This window comes from Chiloscyllium plagiosum, chromosome 19 (assembly GCF_004010195.1).
Source record: "Chiloscyllium plagiosum isolate BGI_BamShark_2017 chromosome 19, ASM401019v2, whole genome shotgun sequence".
In the NCBI taxonomy this organism is placed as follows: domain Eukaryota; kingdom Metazoa; phylum Chordata; class Chondrichthyes; order Orectolobiformes; family Hemiscylliidae; genus Chiloscyllium; species Chiloscyllium plagiosum.
Genome location: NC_057728.1, coordinates 5,536,962 through 5,558,460, shown reverse-complemented (window position 1 = coordinate 5,558,460; position 21,499 = coordinate 5,536,962). Strand labels below are relative to the sequence as shown.

General features: G+C 43.7%; 1 protein-coding gene across 10 annotated transcripts in view; it reads right to left on the bottom strand.

The window, feature by feature from the left end:
* The window catches only part of svopl (SVOP-like), a 158,058-nt gene that overhangs the window by 81,177 nt on the left and 55,382 nt on the right, over nt 1–21,499 (bottom strand). The window contains exon 1 of one of the 10 annotated variants that reach the window (XM_043708983.1): nt 15,863–15,880. The exons of the other annotated variants lie outside the window; for them this stretch is intronic. Coding sequence (XP_043564918.1) covers nt 15,863–15,866 — 4 coding nt within the window. The 5' untranslated portion in view covers nt 15,867–15,880. Of the gene's footprint in view, nt 1–15,862; nt 15,881–21,499 lie in introns of those variants that run through there. 10 annotated transcript variants of the gene reach the window in all.

The following is a 21,499-nucleotide window of genomic DNA, read 5'->3' as shown; positions in this document are numbered from 1 at the left end:
AAGAGTAGGTCAAGTTTTGCACCTTCTCTAGTAGGTACATCCACATAGTGAATCAGAAAATTGTCTTGTACACACTTAAGAAATTCCTCTCCATCTAAACCTTTAACAATATGGCAGTCCCAGTCGATGTTTGGAAAGTTAAAATCCCCTACAATAACTACCCTATTATTCTTACAGATAGTTGAGATCTCCTGACAAGTTTGTTTCTCAATTTCCCTCTGACTATTGGGGGGTCTATAATACAATCCCAATAAGGTGATCATACTTTTCTTATTTCTCAGTTCCACCCAAATAACTTCCATGGATGTATTTCCGGGAATATCCTCCCTCAGCTGGTGTTCAGGTCAACGCAGAACAAGCATATCCAATAAATTACAGCTGCCAAGTGGAGATCAGACACACAAACCTCCAAATTAGTACAAGTCCCCTCCAAATTCATGAAAGCAATCCTGTAACTTAGTTCAAATTAACTTCTTGGCGAGTGAACAAACACCTTTGACACAAAGAAAGCAGCTGAGAGGTTAATGTAGTGCTGGAACTTTCTGCCCTAACAGTCTGCAGTAGCTGCCATGACCTGCTTCATGAAAACTAGTGTGGTCCAGGGAACCCAGGCACCTACAGAGCATCAGCTGAGGCCCCACTGGGAGTACCCCTACTCTGGGATCACAATCTTCTCTTTTCAAGTCCCACTCAAGAGCTTGAGCACAACATGGGATGACAACATTCCAGTGTGGTACTGAGGGAGTGCCACACTGCCAGAAAAGTTGAATTGTACACGAGACTGAAATAACTCCACAGATGCCGGCATCCAGTCACCAAGTCACCTTTTATTTACACATGGAGAGTCCTTGATATTGATCCGGCTCCCTCAAAGCCAACTCCGAGAGTGAACAGACTTCTGACACTGCTATTTATCTCTGTCAGCCAGGGGTCCCTGTTTGGACCAGATTAACAGCCCCAAACAGGAAACTCAAATTTAGTGAGATCCACCTGGCTGACCTCATTCCAATCACTAGAGAGACAACAAGGTGAGTCCCCATCTGCCTCATGTGTAAAAAATCCCATGACACATTTTGCAAGAGGAGGAGGGGGGGGTTATCCCCCAGTATTCTGGCAAAACTTTATCCTTCAACTAGCACCATAAAACAATGATGATCAGTCATCATTCAATGTCTTTCTGTGGGTGCTGGCTCAGTGCCAAATAAAGCTACGTTTATGCCAGTGACTGTACATCAATAGGCACTTCATTGCAGTAAAGTGCTTTGAGACATCTGCTGGTCATGCAAAGTTGACATAAATACAAATCTTTCTTCTTTTACAGTAGAATCCCAAAACACATATTGCTATTGCCTTTAAAGGAGTCACAAGCCTTTTGAAACTCTCAGTCCCCTCTCCCTCTCTCTGCAGCTGACTATTCTGCCGTTAAGTGCTGAGGTCAGCTGAATGGAGCCAGCTTACCAACACACTGCCCAAATCAACCTTTTTTAAAATTGTAGCTCCTAAACCCCTTACTCTTGGAATTTAGAACACTAACAGACAAGTGGCAAAAATCTATTTATCTTTGGCATTTGAGATCCAATTCCAATTCCTTCTGAACGTGACCAATGACAGAGAAATTGTTAAAAGTCTTTCTGAACTCTATCAGGCCGTCAAACATGCCAGGATTTATAACTGAAGAGGGAGTCAGCTTCCCTTGCCCCTCACATCCAACAGGTATAAGCTGAAGATCTACACCCTTCTCAGGTGAACCTTCTTCAAGTTGTGCAGTGAGGCTTTTACGTTCATTGCCACCTGACAGGAGATGGCCAATCACCCCGTCCAGCTGTTTGCATCAGTTCGATCGTGGTTTCCTAATCTGTGTCTTACCTTCATCTTTGACTTGAAACCCCTTAACAGACTCAATCTACAAAGTACTGTCCTCCTTTTAATTATTCAGAAATCTTGCAAGGTTCACCCAACATAAGAATCTTCCAGAACAATTGCCTATGCGCTGATTCAATGAGCTATCCCAGTAACAGAGAGATTCCATTTACCCATCACCACACGTACATATATCTCAGAAACAATGGACTGACAGAAGAGACACAACAAACAGTGAGACAAAGTATCGTACCTCTGATAACAAGGAAAAGACAAACACATAACCTCAACACCAAGGAGAGGGAAGCACTGAAAGCACTAAAACGATAAGAACATAATCATACTACCAGCAGACAAAGGCAGAATGATGGTCTTCCTGGACAAAGCAGAGTACATCCAAAAAGCGCAACTACTTGCAGATACCAACACCTACCACAAGAGGGAGTTTGACCCCACCCCACAGCTCACCAATAGGATAAACAACACACTGAGGAACCTACAAAAAACGGACAGATAACCAGGTTTGACCTATAGAGAATGAAACCTGAAAGCAACAACAGCCCCAGATTCTATGGACTACCTAAAGTGCACATACCAGACATCCCACTCAGACCCATAGTATCACTACCAGGGACACCATCACACAAACTGGCTAAAGAACTACAGCTAAAACTGAAACACCTGATCAGCAGATCCAGACACTCTATACAATCAACACAGGAATTCTTGGACATCAGAAATATACACATAGACAAGGAAGAAACCAGGGTCTCATTCGCTGTAACGGCACTGTTCACCTCTATCGACAAAACCCTAGCCAGAGAAACAATAGCCAACCTGCTGGACATATAGAACAGACAACAAGACGGGGAACCTATCAACAAAGACTGCATACTCAAACTACTGGACCAGTGTCTCACAACACACTTCACATTCAACAACCAAATATATGAACAAATCAACGGCACACCCATGGGCTCACCCATCTCTGGACTCATAGCAGAAGCGGTAATGCAAAGGTTAGAACAGTCTTCCCACAAATTCAACCCAAACTCTGGGTCAGATATGTAGATGATACCTTTGTAACCATTAAAAAGACCAAAATAGAGAAAACACACCGGATCATCAACACCACACTTACAGGAATCCGATTCACTAGAGAGGAAGGAAAGGACAACCAACTCCCATTCCTAGACGTGATGGTACAGAGAACACCAAACGGAGAATTCACCACAAAGGTATACAAGAAAGCCACACACACAGACCAAGTCCTAAACTACGAAAGCAACCACCCCAACACACACAAAAGAAGTTGCATCAAGACACTGTTCAAAAGGGCCACAACACACTGCAGTACACCAGAACTGCAAAAAGAGGAAGAACACCTCTACAATGTATTCACCAAAAACAGATACCCACGCAATTTCATCAACAGATGCCTAAGGGAAAGGCAACAGAATGAGGACATGCCACAACCCAAAGGACACACGCAGATGACAAGCAACATGGGTTCGACTGAGACAACACTACTATTATAGGACAAGCCAAACAGAGAACAGCCAGGGAATTCCTAGAGGATTGGCACTCATCCACAGATTCAATCAATAAGCACATCGACCTGGACCCAATATACCGGCCACTGCAGCGGACAGCTGGAACAACCGGAAGCAGCAGATACAAATTGCTATAAATGCCAGAGGAAACATCACAGAAGCGCTTCACAGGAAGCTCCCAAGCACTGAGGATGTCACCTAGACACGAAATGTCTGCAACACAAATTCCCAGCTCGGCGAACAGAACCACAACATATATCTCTCGGCATGAAAATGGGTAAAATATCTTTGGTTTAACTTGTGTTTCCAAACCACTCCACATCCAAATCCTATGACAACTCACTGATCAGGGATTAACCTGTTAAAGAGCTGGTCACTTCTCATTGATAGCATGTCACACATGGGTGTCACAAAACCCCACAGCAAGCAATGGACCCAGATGGATTTCCCACCGTACACTCAGAACCTGTGAGGACAAGCTGGCTGGCGTATTCACTGCCATCTTTAAACTCTCCTTGCCATGATCTAAAGTCCCACCTGCTTCAAGAACATAGAACAGTACAGCACAGTACAGGCCCTTGATGTTATGCCAACCTTTTATCCTACTTTAAGATCAGACTGACCGACATACCCTTCATTTTATTATCGCCCATGTGCCTATCCAAGAGTTGCTTAAATGTCCCTAATGTATCTGACGCTACTACCACTGCTGGCACTGCATTCCACACACCCACCATTAGCTGTGTAAAGAACCGACCTCTGACATCACCTCTAAACCTTCCTTCAATCATCTTAAAATTATGCCCCCTCATGATAGCCATTTCTATCCTGTGAAAAAATCACTTTATCTATGCCTCTCAACATCTTGTACACCTCTATCAAGTCATTTCTCATTCTTCTTCACTCCAATGAGGGGTGGCTCTGCTGCCTCACAGCACCAGGGACCTGAGTTCAATTCTAGGCTGACTCAGGCGACTGTCTGTGTGGAGTTTGCACATTCTCCCTTTGTCTGTGTCGGTGTCCTCCGGGTTCCTCCCACAATCCAAAGATGTGCAGGTCAGGCGAATTGGCCATGCTAATTTGTCCATAGTGTTCAGGGATGTGTAGGTTAGGTGCATTAGTCAGGAGTAAATGTAGAGTAATGGGAAATGGATTTGGGTGGGAATACTCTTCGAAGGGTCGGGTGGACTTGTTGGGTCAAAGGGCCTGTTTTCACACTGAAAGGATTCTATAAAAAAAGACCTCGCTCCTTCAAATTTTCTTCATAAGACATGCCCTACAATCCAGGCAGCATCCTGAGCCATCTCCTTTGCACCCTCTCTAAAGCTTCCACATTCTTCGTATGATGAGGCAACCAGAACTGAACACAATAATCCAAATGTGGTCTAACCAGGGCTTTATAGAGCTGCAGCATAACCTCGGGAGTCTTAAACTCAATCCTCCTGCTAATGAAAGCCAAAACACCATACGCCTTCTTAACAACCCCATCAAATGGGTGGATAATTTGAGGGATCTATGGACGTGGACCCCAAGATCCTTCTGCTCCTCCACACTGCCAAGAATCCTTTAACCCCATATTCTGCATTCAAATTTGACATTCCAAATTGAACCACTTCACACTTTTCCAGGTTGAACTCCATCTGCCACTGCTCAGCCCAGTTCTGCATCCTGTCAATATCTCATTGCAACCTACAACAGCCCTCCATACTATCCACAACTCCACTAGCCTTCATGTCATCGGAAACTTATGAACCCACCCTTCCACTTCCTCATCCTAGTCATTTAGAAAAATCACAAAGAGCAGAGGTCCCAGAACAGATCCCTGTGGAACAACACTGGTCACCAAGCTCCAGGCTGAATACTTTCCATCTACCACCACCCTCCGTCTTCTATGGGCCAGCCAATTCTGTATCTAGACAGCCAAATTTCCCTGTATCTCATGCCTCTTTACTTTCTGAATGAGTCTATCCTGGGAACCTTATCAAACACCTTGCTAAAATCCATGACACCACATCCACTGCTCTACATTCATCAATGTGTTTTGTCACATCCTCAAAGAATTCAATAAGGTTTGTGAAGCATGATATGCCCCTCACAAAGCCATACTGACTATCTCTAATCAAACTATGGTTTTCCAAGTAATCACAAATCCTGTCTCTCAGAATCCTCTCCAATAGATTGTCCACCACAGCCGTAAGACTGACTGGTCTGTAATTCCTAGGATTATCACTATTCTCTTTCTTGAACAAGGGAATGACATTTTCCACCCTCAAATCATCTGACACTACTCCAATGGACAGTGAGGACACAAAAATCATCGCCAAAGGTGCAGCAATCTCTTCCCTTGCTTCCCGTTGTACCCTTGGATATATTCCGTCTGGCCCAGGGGATTTATCTATCCTTAGGTTTTTCAAAGTTTTCAGTACATCCTCCTTTCTAACATCAACCTCTTCCAGCATATCAATCTGTTTCATGCTGTCCTCAGAAATGTCAAGGCCCCTCTCAGTAGTGAATACTGAAGCAAAGTATTTATTAAGGACTTCCCTTACTTCCTTCAACTCCTGGCACAATTCCCTCCATTATCCCTGATTAGCTCTACCCTCGTTCCGGCCATTCCCTTGTTCCTCACATAAGTGTAGAAAGCCTTAGGGTTTTCATTAATCCTACCTGGTAAAGTTTTTTCATGCCCCCTCTAGCTCCCCGAAGTTCATTCTTCATTTCCTTCCTGTCTGCCTTGTAACCCTCTAGGGCCCTGTCTGATCCTTGCCTCCTCAACCTTAAGTAAGCTTCCTTCTTCCTTTTGACTAGATGTTCCACATCCTTTGTCATCCAAGGTTCTTTCACCCTACCATCCCTTCCTTGCCTCAGTGGGACAAACCTGTCCAGCACGATCAGCAAGTGCTTCCTAAAAACCTCCACATTTCTGTTGTGCGTTCCCCTGAGAACATCTGTTCTCAATTTAGATGCCCCACTTCCTGCCTAATAGCATTGTAATTCCCCTCCCCCAATCAAATACTTTCCCATGCTGTCTGCTCATATCCCTCTCCATGACTATTGTAAAGATCAGGGTGTAGTGATTACTATCACCGAAATGCTCTTCCACCGAGAGATCTGACACGTTCGTTGCTTAGCATCAATCCAATATGGCCTCTCCTGTAGTCAGCCTATCTACATATTGTATAAGCAACCTTTCCTGGACACACCTGACAAAAACTGCTCCATCTAAACTATTTGAACTAAGGAGCTTCCAATCAATATTAAGGAAGTCAAAGTCACCCATGATAATGCTATTACTTCTGCACTTTACAAAATCTGCCTCCCAATCTGCTCCTCCATGTCTCTGTTGCTATTGGGGGGACCTGTAGAAAATTCCCAATAAAGTGACTGCTCCTTTCCTGTTTCGGACTTCCACTCATACTGACTCTCTAGACAAATTATTTAAATACTTAAGACGATTTGTTTTTAAACAAGATTCACAAGACATAAGCATTGCTGGCAAATCACTAATTTGCTTATTTGCTGTCCATCGCTAATTTTTCTTCAACTACCTGACTTGCTGATTGCCATTTCAGAAGCCAGTTGCAAATCAAAACATTGCATTCTGGGACTGAAGTCATTCAAAGGCCACAACAGTAAAGATAGAAGATTTTCTTCACTAAAGGACAAAAGTGAATCAAATGAGTGTTTACAGTTGATGACAGTTGTCATAGTCACTACTACCGAGACTAATTCCAGACTTATTCATTAATTGAATTGGAATTCAATCAATTGCCATGGTGAGATTTGAACATGCAATTCTAAAGCATTAGCCCAAGCCTCTGTTTACTACTCAGGTGACATTATCACTGCTTTTGCTAAATATGAAATGTGAAGCCAATTCTCTGTTGCCCATTTTGCACAGCCAAAGGGCAATTACACCTGCCAGGTGCTTTACAAGTTCAATGGTGTTTGTGTGAATGCTTGGGTGTGTGGTGCCACACTTCTGTAAACCTGAAGTACTGCTTCCTCAGCAAATTCCATCTATTGACCCCTTGAGGCACCAGCATATGGTATCGTTCAGCATTGTTCTGGGACAGGTAAAGATTTCTGATTTAAAGTAGATAAGTTGTTACCAATATGTTACAACACTTTCTATGGGAGAACATATTCCCAGTTTGGAAAGTACTAAATCACTGGGGACACTATTTCAGATGAGATGTTCAGCAGATGTCCCTTCTGCTCTCTCTGGTGGGGATCAAAATATCTCATGGATTATTTATTTATTTATGGGACGTGGGTGTCACTGGCTGGCCAGTAGTTATTGCCCATCTCTAGCTGCCTTTTGGAATGTGGTGCTGCCACATTCTTGAGCTGCTGCTGTCCATGCTGTAGGTATGCCTACAATGCCCTGAGGGAGGGAATTCCAGGAGGAAGGTCATTGATGAAGCAGTTGAACATAGCTCGGCCTACAATACTTCCCTGAGGAACTCCTGCAGAGATGTCCTGAAATAGGGAAGACTGACCTCCAACCACAACCAATCTTCCTTTGTGCCAGATCTTACTCCAACCAGTAGACCATTTGCTCTCGGATTCCCATTTTGCCAGGGCTCCATGATGCCACACTCGGTCAAATGCAGCCTCGACGTCAAGGGCTGTCACTCTCACCTCTCCTCTGGAGTTCAGCTCTTTTGTCCATGTTTGAACCAAGGCTGTAATGAGGTCAGGAGCTGAGTGGCCCTGGGGGAACCCAAACTGAGTGTCACTGAGCAGGTTATTACTGAGCAGGTGCTGCTTGATAGCACTGTTGATGACCCCTTGCATCACATTCTAGATGATCGAGAGCAGTCTGATGGGGTGGTAAGTGCCTGGGGTGGTTTTCTCCTACTTTTTGTGTATTGGACATACTTGGGCAATTGTCAACACTGTCAGGTAAATGCCAGTGTTGTGATTGTACTGGAAGAGCTTGGCAAGGGGAGTGGCAAGGTCTGGAGCACAAGACTTCAATACTATTGCTGGAATGTTGTTAGGACCCGTAGCCTTTGCAGTATCCACTGACTCCAACCATTTCTTGATAACATGTGGAGTAAATCAAATTGGATGAAGACTGGTATCTGTAAAGCTGGGGACCACTGGAGGAGGCCATGAAGGATCAGCATTTGGCACTTCTAGCTGAAGACAGCTGAGAATGCTTCAGCCTTATCTTTGCATTAACACGCTGGGCTCTTCCATCATTGATAATAGAGATATTTATAGTGTGTCCTCCCCCAGTGAGTTATTTAGTTGTCCACCACCATTCACAACTGCTTGTGGCAGGACTGCAGAGCAGATATGTGATCTGTTGGTTGTGAGATCACTTAGCTCGGTCTATCGCTTGCTGTTTATGCCGTTTGGCATGTAAGTAGTCCTGCTTGGTAAATTCACCAGGTTGACACGCTTTTTTATTTCAGCATGCCTGGTGCTGCTCCTGGCATGCCCTCCTCCACTTTCTATTGAACCAGGGTTGATCCCCTGGCTTGATGGTAATGGTTGAGTGGGGGATACACCAGGTCATGAGATTACAGATTGTGTTGGAGTACAGTTCTGCTGTTATTAATGGCCCACAGCACTTCACAGGTGCCCTGTCCTGGGTTGCTAGATCTTTTAAAAGTCTGTCCCATTTAGCACAGTGATAAGTGCTACACAACATAACAATGGAGGTGATATCTCAAATGTGAAGGTGGGACTTGGCCTCCACAAGGACTGTGTGGTGGTGATCTTACCAATACTTTCCTGGACAGATGCATCAGTAGCCGACAGATTGGAATGACGTCAGGTATGCTTTTCCCTCTTACTGGTGCCCTCACCATCTGCCGCTGACCCAGCTCAATCAGTTGTGTTGTAGCTGAACTATTCATGGAGGTGGACATTGAAACCCCCCACCCAGAGTACATTCTGCACCTTTGCCACTCTCAGTGTTTCCCCCAAGTACCGTTCAACATGGAGGAGAACTGATTCATTAGCTGAGGGAAGTGCGTGGTAATCAGCAGGAGGTTTCTTTACATGTTTAACATGAAGCCATGAGACTTCAGGGGGTCCAGAGTCAATGTTGAGGACTCCTAGGGTAACTTCCTCCTGACCGTATATCACCATGCCGTCAACTCTGCTGGGTCTGTCCTGCCTGCATGATAGGAAATATCCAGGAATGGTGATGGTGGTGTCTGGGACATTGTCTGTAAGGTACGATTCTGTGAGTGTGGTTATGTCAGGCTGTTGCTTCACTGGTCTGTGAGACAGCTCTCCTAATTTTGACAAGCTCCCAAATGTTAGTTGGGAGGACTCTGCAGGGTTGACAGCACTGTTTAAGCCATTGTTTTTTCTGAAGCTTGGGTTGATACCAGATGGCCCATCTGATTTCATTTATTCATGAGACATCGTAGTGAGGTAGCCACAAAGGTAGACTGGAGAAGCCCCTCAAGAGGCATCCCTCAATTATTTTCTCTACATTATTTGAGGGAGTCTTGAGCATGCAAATTGAATGCTGCATTTCTGACAATACAACAGTAACCACACATCAAAAACAATTCATTGCCTGTAAGAAGCTTTGTGACCTCCTGAAAGGTGCTATAGATGTAGAAGTTCTTGCTTTGTTGCTAGTTCATTTTACCTGCTTCCTGATTGGAGGAATAATGTGGAGGTGCTGGTGTTGTAATGGGATGGACAAAGTTAAAAATCACATGACACCAGGTTATAGTCCAACAGGCTTATTTGGAAGTACAAGCTTTCAGAACTCTGCTCCTTTGTCAGGTAACTCGTAGAGTAGGATCATCAGACACAGAATTTATAGCAAAAGATCATAGTGTTATACATTGATGCGATATATTGAACAAACCTAGAACGCTGTTAAGTCTTTCATGTTTTAGAATGAGTTGCAAGTTTTGACTCATTAATATGTAAATCCCAGAAAGTCACAATCCTGAGATAACTTAAGGTTTTATATAAAAGAAAAGGTGACATCTCAGCTCAGACAATGCATTAAAGGTGTGAGGTTAGAGTCTATATGTATTCCAATCTTGAGTCAGACTGGTTCTATTTCCAAAGTAGGAGTTTATAAAATGTCACTTTTTGCTATAAATTCTCTGTCCTATGATCCTACTCCATTAGTTACCTGACAAAGGAGCAGCGCCTGAAAGCTAATGCTTCCAAATAAACCTGTTGGACTATAATCTGGCATTGTGAGATTTTAACTGTTTGCAGGAAGTTCAGGAAGTGGACAAATCAATGGTGGGGGCAAATCAATGTCCTACTGATTTCAGGCTCTCAGCTCATTCTAAAATGGCAGGTGCCAAGGCCTCCACCTGAATCCAAGCAGGATATAAAACAGTCCCTCAAATCAATACTTACTTTTCTTCTGCTCTCCCCTGGATGAATTTTAACCAATAGTAGGCATTGTTACAGGCCTACATCAAAACTGACCAATTAAAATTCCACAGCAAATTGGGACCACACATAAAACTCCACATCAGAAGACATAAACACAGTCCAATGTTATCTGATTCTCACTGCTTGTTCCATTTAAATGCTCAGGTACAAATTCCAAAAGGGATTACTTTTTGAAGCCTTCTGGTCCCTGTGACCACAGCAGAGGTCTACATGAAGATGACCCTTTGGCTCACGTGTGGTCATTCTTCCACAAGGCCCAATCCCATCATCACCCTAAAACAGAGTTGTTAATCCCAAAATGCAAGAAACTGATCAGCTTTTTCAAAACACATCATTGTTAAGTTGGGTGTCATAAATGCAAATATTTTGGAAGAGAATATTCCTCAGTAATTGTTTCTTGTTTTTTCTTTAAAAGACCCATTACTGGCACTAGAAGGCAAAGGGGCAAGGCTACTGAACTGCCATCGTCGTACTCCCAGCAGAGTTTCAGTACCCGAAGAAATAGAGTCATACGACATGGAAACTGATCTTTTGGTCCAGCCAGTCCATACCAACTATAATCCGAAACTAAACTAGTTCCACCTGTCTACAATTGGCCCATATCCCTTTAAACCTTTCTTATTCATGAACTTATCCAAATGTCTTTAAAAGGTTGTAACTATAACTCATCCATCACTTTCTCTGGCAGTTCATTCCACACACAAACCACTCTGTGTAAAAAATGTTTCCCCTCATGTCCTTTTTAAATCTTTCTCCTCTCACCTTAAAAGTAAACCGTAGTTTTGAACCCTCCCCCACCCTAGGGAAAAGACCCATACATTACCTTACCTATACCCCTCATGATTTTATAAACCTCTTTCAGGTTACTCTCAACCTCCTACGCTCCTGTGAAAAACATCCCAGCATATCCAGTCTATTTTTATATCTCAAACCCCCTATTGCCATCAATATCCTGATTAATCTTTTGCGAATCCTCTCCAGTTTAATATCCTTTCTGTAAGGATGATCAAAACTGTACATAGTAATTCAGAAGAGGCCTCACCAATGTCCTGTGCAACCTCAACATAATGTCCCAACTCCTATACTCATAGATGTGAGCAATGAAGGCAAGTGTGCTAAACACCTTCTCAACCATCCTGTCCACCTGTGATGCACATTAAGAATTAAGCACCTGAACTTCCTAGGTCTCTGTTGTACACGCTACCCAGGGCCCTGCCATTAACTGTATACGTTCTGTCCTTGTTTGTTTTACCAAAATATGATACCTCACATTTATCCAAATTGAACTCTATCTGCCATTCCTCAGCCTATTAACCCAACTGATCAAGATCTCTTTATAATGTTAGTTCACCCTCTTCACTGTCCACTATACCACCAATTTTGGTATCATTCACAAATTTACTAACCATGCCTCCTGTATTCTCATCCAAATTATTTATACGAATGACAAACAAAAGTGAACCTAGCACTGTGGAATGCAGCTGGTTACACAAGAGCGTAAATAGGGGCAGGGGTAGGCCATCTGGCTCATTGAGCCTGCTCCACCATTTCATAAGACCATGGCTGGTTTGTTCATGGACTCATCTCTACCTACCTACCCGCCCACCATAACCCTTAATTCCTTTACTGTTCAAAAACCTATCTTTGCCTTAAAAACATTAAACAAAGTAATGTCAACTGCTTCACTGGGCAGGGAATTCCATAGATTCACAACCCTTTGGGTGAAGAAGTTCGTCCTCAACTCAGTCAAAGAACATTACAGTGCAGGAACTGGCCTTTCAGTCCTCCAAGCCTGCGCCGATCCAGATTCTCTATCCAAATCTGCCATCTATTTTATAATGATCTGTATCTCTCTGCTCCCTGCCCATTCATATATCTGTCTTGATACATCTTAAATGACGCAATCATACCTGCCCCTATCCCTCCGCTGGCAACGCATTCCAAGCACCCACCACCCTCTGCATAAAGAACTTTCCACGTATATCTCCCCTACACTTTTCCCCTCTCACTTGAACTCGTGAGTCCTAGTAATTGGGTCCCCCGCTCTGGGAAAAACTTTCTTGCTCTCCACCCTGTCTACACCTCTCATGATCATGTCAGCCTCAATCAGGTCACCCCTCAACCTCTGCCTTTCCAATGAAAATAATCCTGATCTATTCAACCTCTCCTCATAGCTAGCACCCTCCATACCAGATAACATCCTGGTGAACTTCCTCTGCACCCTCTCCAAAGCATCCTCATCCTTTTGGTAATGTGGCGACCAGAACTGTACACAATGCAGCTGAACTAAAGTCTTATGCAACTGTGACATGACCTACCAACTCTTGTACTCAGCACCCCGTCCAATGAAGGAAAGCATGCTTATATGCCTTCTTGACCACTCTACTGACCTGCGTTGCCACCTGCAGGGTACAATGGTACCTAAACACTCATATCTCTGTACATCAATTTTCCCCAGAACTTTTCCATTTACTGTATAGTTCGCTCTGGAATTGCATCTTCCAAAATGCATCACCTCGCATTTGTCCCGATTGAACTTCATCTGCCATTTCTCTGCCCAACTCTCCAATCTATCTATATTCTGCTGTATTCTCTGACAGTCCCCTTCACTATCTGCAACTTCACCGCTCTTAGTGTCATCTGCAAACTTGCTAATGAGGCAACCTGCACCTTCCTCTAAATCATTTACGCATATCACAAACAACAGTGGTCCCAGCACGGATCCCTGTGGGACACCACTGGTCACAGGTCTCCATTTTGAGAAGCTCCCTTCCATTACTACTCTGTCTCCTGTTGCCCAACCAGTTCCCTATCTATCTAGCTAGAACACTCCGGACCCCATGCGACTTCACCTTCTTCATCAGCCTACTATCGTCTGACTTCTGTTGCTTAGACCTTATGTACGCATGCTTTTTCCTCTTAGCTAGTCTCACAATTTCACCTGTCATCCATGGTTCCCTAATCTTGCCATTTCTATCCCTCATTTTCACAGGAACATATCTCTCCTGAACTCTAACCCTCTCTTTAAAAGCCTCCCATATATCGAATATGGATTTCCCTTCAAACAGCTGCTCCAAATCTACATTCCTCAGCTCCTGCTAAATTTTGGCATAGTTGACCTTCCCCCAGTTTAGCACTCTTCCTTTAGGACTACTGTCATCTTTGTCCATGGGTATCCTAAAATTTATGGATTTGTGATCACAATTCGCACTGAAACGGGGGGATTACTGGCCAGGCTCCTTTCCCAACACCAGGTCCAGTATGGCTCCTTCACAAGTTGGATTACTTACTTAGTGTTCTAGAAAACCCTCCTGGATGCTCCTCACAAATTCTGCTCCATCCAATCCTCTAACTCTAAGTGAATCCCAGTCAATGTTGGGAAAACTATCACCACCACCCTGTTGCTCCTACATCTTTCCATAATCTGTTCACATATTTGTACCTCTGTCTCACGCTCACTGTTGGGAGGCCGGTAATACAGCCCCAACATGTGATCACACTCTTCCTATTTCTGAGCTCTGGCCATACTGCCTCGAGTTGTCTATAGTGCCCTCTTTCAGCACAGCTGTGATATCCTCTCTGACCAGTAATGCAACTCCTCCACCCCCTTTTACTTCCCTCTGTATTCTGCCTGAAGTATCAATATCCTGGGATGTTTAGTTGCCAAAATCTCCTCCCCCTTATTTTGAGGCCATGACACACAGTTCTAGTTTCATCTGCCGGTGGAAACAATCTCCCTGCTTCTATCTTATCTATTCCCTTCATAATTTTACGCTTCTATAAAACCCATCCTCATTCAAAGTTTGTAGCTCAGGTGCTCGTTGTTGTGGTTCTGTTCGCCGAGCTGGGAATTTGTGTTGCAGACGTTTCGTCCCCTGTCTAGGTGACATCCTCAGTGTTTGGGAGCCTCCTGTGAAGCGCTTCTGTGATGTTTCCTCGGGCATTTGTAGTGGTTTGAATCTGCCGCTTCCAGTTGTCAGTTCCAGCTGTCTGTTGCAGTGGCCGGTATATTGGGTCCAGGTCGATGTGCTTATTGATTGAATCTGTGGATGAGTGCCATGCCTCTAGGAATTCCCTGGCTGTTCTCTGTTTGGCTTGTCCTATAATAGTAGTGTTGTCCCAGTCGAATTCATGTTGCTTGTCATCTCAGTGTGTGGCTACTAAGGATAGCTGAACACCAACTAGCCACGAAACAACACGACCAGCTATTCTTAGTAGCCACACACGCAGATGACAAGCAACATGAATTCGACTGGGACAACACTACTATTATAGAACAAGCCAAACAGAGAACAGCCAGGGAATTCCTAGAGGCATGGCACTCATCCACAGATTCAATCAATAAGCACATCGACCTGGACCCAATATACCGACCACTGCAACAGGCAGCTGGAACTGACAACCGGAAGTGGCAGATTCAAACCACTACAAATACCGGAGGAAAGATCACAGAAGCGCTTCACAGGAGGCTCCCAAACACTGAGGATGTCACCTAGACAGGGGACGAAACGTCTGCAACACAAATTCCCAGCTCGGCGAACAGAAGCACAACAACCCATCCTCATTCTTCTAAATTCCAATCAGTATAGTCACAATCTACTCAATCTCTCCTTATAAGCCAATCCTCTCAACTCCAGAATCAATGCAGTGAACTTCCTTTGCACCCCCTCCAGTGCCAGTATATCGTTTCTCAGGTGAGGAAACCAAAACTGTTTATATAGTGTTCCAGGTAACAGGCCTCCAGTCCGAAAAACAACCTACCACTACCCTCTGTCTCCCACCATAAAGCCAAATTTATATTCAATTGGCAAGTTCATCCTGGATCCCATGTGATCTAACTTCACTAATTAGTCTACCATGAAGAACCTTGTTAAAAGCTCTACTGAAGTCCAAATAAACATCTACCGCTTTTCCCTCATCAATCTTTTTGGTTACTTCATTAAAAAACTCAATCAAATTTATGAGACATGATTTTCCCCGCACAAGGCAATGCTGACTATCCCTAATCAATCCTTGCCTCTCCAAATACAGAATCACCTCCAACAACTTACCCATCACTGATGTCAGACTCACGGTTCTGCAGTTCCCAGGCTTCACGTTACATGCTTTCTTAAACAATGGTGCAATATTATCCACCCTCCAGTCATCTGATACTTCACCTATGTTTATGAATGATTCAAATAGTTCTTCAAGGGGCCCTGTATATTCCTTCCTAACCCACCACAACATCCTAGGGTACATTAGATCAGGTCCTGGAGATTTATCCACCTTTATGCTTTCTGAGATCTGCAGTACTTCCTCTTCTGTAATGTGAACTGTTTTCAAAACATCAGTATTTATTTCCCAGAGTTCTTTCGCCTCCATTTCTTTCTCAGCAGTGAAAGCTGACACAAAATATTCATTTAATATCTCTCCCATCTCCTGAAGTTCAACACAAAGATGACCTTTTTGATCTCGAAGGGGTCCTACTCTACAAATACATTAAGAGCAAGAGAATCTTTTTGGATTACCTTTAACGTCATCTGCCAAGGCTCGCTCATATCATCTCGTTGCCTTCATGATTTATTTAAAAACACCTCCACTTTTTATATTTTTCAAGAGATTCAATTGATCCCAGTTGTCTATGATGTTTTTTTTATTTTTGACTGAATCCTCAATATCTTTATTCAACCATTGTTCCCTCATCTTAACAGCCTCACTTTTCAATCTAATTGGAACATCATGCCTCTGAACTCTCATTATCATATTTTTTGAGTAATGCTCATGTTAGCTCTCATAGCAGAGGAACAAAATGTGGGTAACATGCTATTGAAAGATTTGACATATGTTTATTTCAGCTCCTGTTCTGGGCTAGTATTAGGCAATTCAGTTACAAATAATATCACACGTTAATCATGTCATGTTTTAAATGGCCCAAGTCAAGATGAAGCTGGAGACCTTTATACCCTCAAGTCACATGCTGTGAAACGGTGATGAAATAACAAGCACGTCTCTTAAAGTACACTGGCACCTTGACTGAGATCTAACATACAACCAAGTGCAAGTATTAGCAAAAACATCAATGAGTAAATACATCTGCAAATGTCATGTCTGGAACTGTCCCACAAGCCTCGTTCACGAATTTACCACACCCCAAACACCCACCTAACAATCTCGATCAAGCATATCATACTATTTCTCTCACCCTTACAGGCTTAACAACCTAGACACCCTTAACTTACAGAGAGAATCTGCAGAGCTGGGCTGAGAGGTGGAAAATGGAGTTTAATATGGAAAACAGAGGTGATTCACTTTGGAAGGAGCGACAGGAATAAAGATTACTGAGCTAATGGTAAGATTCTTGGTAGTGTAGATAAGCAGAGAGATCTTGATATCCATGAATGTAGATCCCTGAAAGTTGCCACCCAGTTTGATAGGGTTAATAAGAGGGCATATGGTGTGTTAGCTTTTACTGGTAGAGAGATTGAGTTTTGGAGCCATGAGGTCATGCTGCAGCTCTCTGGTGCAGTCACAATTGGAGTATTGTGTACAGGTCTGGTCACCACATTATAGAAAGGATGTGGAAGCTTTGGAAAGGGTGCAGAGGGGATTTAATAGGATATTGCCTGGTATGGAGGGAAGGTCTTATGAGGAAAGGCTGAGGACCTGATGCTGCTTTTGTTAGAGACGAGAAGGTTGAGAGGTGACTTAATTGAGACACATAAGATAATCAGAGGGTTAGATAGAGTGGACAGTGAGAGCCTTTTTCCTCAAATGGTGATGGTTAGCATGAGGGGATATTGCTTTAAATTGAGGGGTGATAGATATAAGACGGATGTCAGAGGTAGTTTCTTTACTCAGAGTTAGTAGGGGCACGGAACGCTTGGCTTACAACTTTAAGGGCATTTAAATGGTCATTGGAAAAACATGTGGATAAAAATGGAAGTGTGTAGGATAAATAGGCTTCAGATTGCTTCCACAGGTTGGCGCAACATCGAGGGCTGAAGAGCCTGTACTGCGTTGTAATGTTCTATCTCTGTTTGAAAGATGACTAAACTGCAGACTAATGTGGCTAAGTTGCCTGGGGCAGCCTGACTCCCACTGGGAGCTTGTGTTCTGGAGCAGAGTTGTGTGCCAAGTCCTGAGTCAGTGACCCGTTTATATGCATGAAATCGACCAAGCATTCAACAGCCAAATCGCCCAGAAACATAGTGACAAAACACTATGTGTTTTTGCAGGGCGGGTGTCAGAGAGAAACACGCTTGCTGACTATTGTACAACAGCTACTGAGCATGTAGCTGTGCCAGAGATTGATGATGGGGTGTCTACATACCTTCATATCCAATGCCCCTTTGCCTTCATCCATTAAGCTATTTAGAGTATGAGGCTACAAGACAAAGTTCAGGATTACTGGTGAATCGGAGCACAGTTTTAGTGTTCACACAATAATTAGTCACGTAGAACCTGGGCAGAAAAGTCAGGTGAACATTTTAACCACCCCTTCTGCACCAGCTCCTCTTCAGCTATAGCTGTTCAGTAAGAAACAAAGATTATTCTGATACAGCACGAGTTTTTACATGGTCACCATTGCACTAGATTATTTATGGAGTTCATTTTAATGTGGCAGGGTGGGATTCAATCCCACAATCTTACAGCATCAGTTTGGGGATGTGGGTTGCCACATTGGGTGCAGCGGATGCAATAAATGATTTTATGGAGTTCATTTTAATGTGGCAGGGTGGGATTCAATCCCACAATCTTACAGCATCAGTTTGGGGATGTGGGTTGCCAATCCATTGACATTACAAATAGGCCCCCACCTCACCCACGTTCTTTCATAAGGCTCACGTTGTGCACCACTTAGTGAAAGATGACTAAACTGCAGACTAATGTGGTTAAGTTGCCTGGGGCAGCCTGACTCCCACTGGGAGCCTGTGTTCTGGAGCAGAGTTGTGTGCCAGGTCCTGAGTCAGTGACCCGTTTATATACATGAATTCGAGCTAACACAGAGCATTACTGCAGAGTGAGGGAATCCCAATACCAGGACAATAGGCTCGTCATCCACATGCACTGTGTCACACATCAATTGCACATTGAAGAAAAGTCTCAACAAGGCCTCTTATTTCTCAGGAAGCTAAGGAAATTCAGCATATCCATAAGAACTCTTACCAACTTTTACAGGTGCACTACAGAAAGTATTCTATCTGGATGCATCACAGCTTGGTACAGGCTGCCCAGGACCACAAGAAACCACAGAAAGTTGTGAACACAGCCCAGACCATCACACAAGTCAACGTTCCATCTATTGACTCCATCTACACCTCGTGATGCCTCAGAAAGGCAGCCATCAATGGCCCCTCCCACCTTGGTTATAATCTGTTCCAACCTCTTCCATCAGGCAGAAGATGCAAAAGCTTAAACACATGTACCAACAGATTCAAGAACAGGTTTTCCCCTGGCTTTTATTAGACTGCTGAATACACCTCCCAAAGGTTAAACCTAACGTTGATCTTGCTGTTTGTGCACCTTCTCTGAAGCCAAAAATTGGTTTTACTTGCTCTGCTCTATCACCCTATGATTTTTGTGTGGTATGATCTGCCTGTACTGCAAGCAAAACAAGACTTTTCACTCTACCTCGGTACATGTGACAATAATAAATCAAATCAAAGGAAGTAAAGCTCTTCCACAACACCGCAGGAAAATGACTGAGACCACATGAAGCTTTCTGTTAAACTTAAGTGCTTAACCCATTGCCCTGGCTTTACATAGCACTGAAAATTAGAACACACATTTTTTTGTGGCACTGCAAATCCAGTTTTAAATCTAAAAACCCATTTTGTGAAGGTCAGGGAGAGAAAGATTTAGAATCAAATCCATTTGTGTTCAAAGGAAGGTACAGAAGGTTGAGACGTAGAGGTTTGGATAGCAAAGGCGATCCTCGATAGGAGCAAGGATGACAGTGTAGTTGTTATGGGGGACTGGGAATATTATAGTTCAAGTACTTTAGATGGGTCGGTTTTTGCCCAATGTGTGCAGGTGGGTTCCCTGACACAGAATGAAGACAGGTCAACAAGGGGCGAGACTACCTTAGATTGAGTACTGGGTAATGAACCCGGTCAGGTAGTAGATTTGGGGGTAGGTGAGCACTTTGGTCATAGTGACCACAATTCATTTGTATTTACTTTAGTGATGGAAAGGGAGAGATATTTACCGCATGGCAAAAGTTATAGCTGGGGGAAAGGCAATTATGATGCGATTAGGCAAGCTTTAGGATGGGGAAGAAAACTGCAGGGGATGGGCACAGTTAAAAGATGGAGCTTATGTAAGGACCAGCTACTGCATGTCCTTGATAGGTATGTTGAGTGCGGGAGCTGTGGTTTACGAAGGACGTTGAATCTCTTGTCAAGAGGAAGAAGGAGGCTTATGTTAGGATGAGATGTGATGGCTCAGTTAGGGTGCTTGAGAGTTACAATTTAGCAGGAAAGACCTAACGAGAGAACTAAGAAGAGCCAGGAGGGCACATGAGAAGTTGTTGGCAGGTAGGATCGAGGAAAATCCAAGGCTTTTGATAGGTATATGAGGAATAAAAGAATGATGAGAGTAATTTAGGGCCAATCAAGCATAGTAGTGGGAAGTTGTGCGTGGAGTCAGAGGAGAGAGGGAAATGCTAAATGAAAACATTTCATCAGTAATCACAACAAAAAAAGACAGTGTTGTTGAGGAGAATACGAGATACAGGCTACTAGGCCAGGTGGGATTGAAGTGCATAAGGAGGTCGTGTTAGCAATTCTAGAAAGTGTAAAAATAGATAAGTCCCCTGGGCCGGATGGGATGTATCCTCGGATTCTCTGGGAAGCCAAGCGGAGATTGCCGAGCCTTTGGCTTTAATCTTTATGTCATCATTGTCTACAAAAATAGTGCCAGAAGACTGGAGGATAGTAAATGTTGTTCCCTTGTTCAAGAAGGGGAGCACAGACAACCCTGGAAATTATAGACCTGTGAGCCTTACGTTGGTTTTGGATAAAGTGTTGGAAAGGGTTATAAGAGTTAGGATTTATAATCATCTAGAAAGGAATAAGTTGATTAGGGATAGTCAACATGCTTTTGTGAAGGGTAGGCCGTGCTTCACAAACCTTATTGAGTTCTTTGAGAAGGTGACCAGACAGGTGCATGAGGGTAAAGCAGTTGATATGGTGTATATGAATTTCATTAAGGCGTTTGATAAGGCTCCCCACAGTCGGCTTTTGCACAAAATACAGGGGCATGGGATTGAGGGTGATTTAGCAGTTTGGATCAGAAATTCACTAGCTGAAAGACAACAGAGTGGTGGTTGATGGAAAATATTCATCCTGGAGTTCTGTTACTAATGGGGTACTGAAAGGATGTGTTTTGGGCCCATTGCTTTTTGTCATTTTTGGAAATGACCTGGATGAGGGCATAGAAGGATGGGTTAGTAAATTTGCAGCTGCTGAAAATGTGTTGCTGGAAAAGCGCAGCAGGTCAGGCAGCATCCAAGGAACAGGAGAATCGATGTTTCGGGCATAAGCCCTTCTTCAGGAATGAGGAAAGTGTGTCCAGCAGGCTAAGATAAAAGGTAGGGAGGAGGGACTTGGGGGAGGGGCGTTGGAATGCGATAGGTGGAGGGAGGTCAAGGTGAGGGTGATAGGCCAGAGTGGGGTGGGGGCGGAGAGGTCAGGAAGAAGATTGCA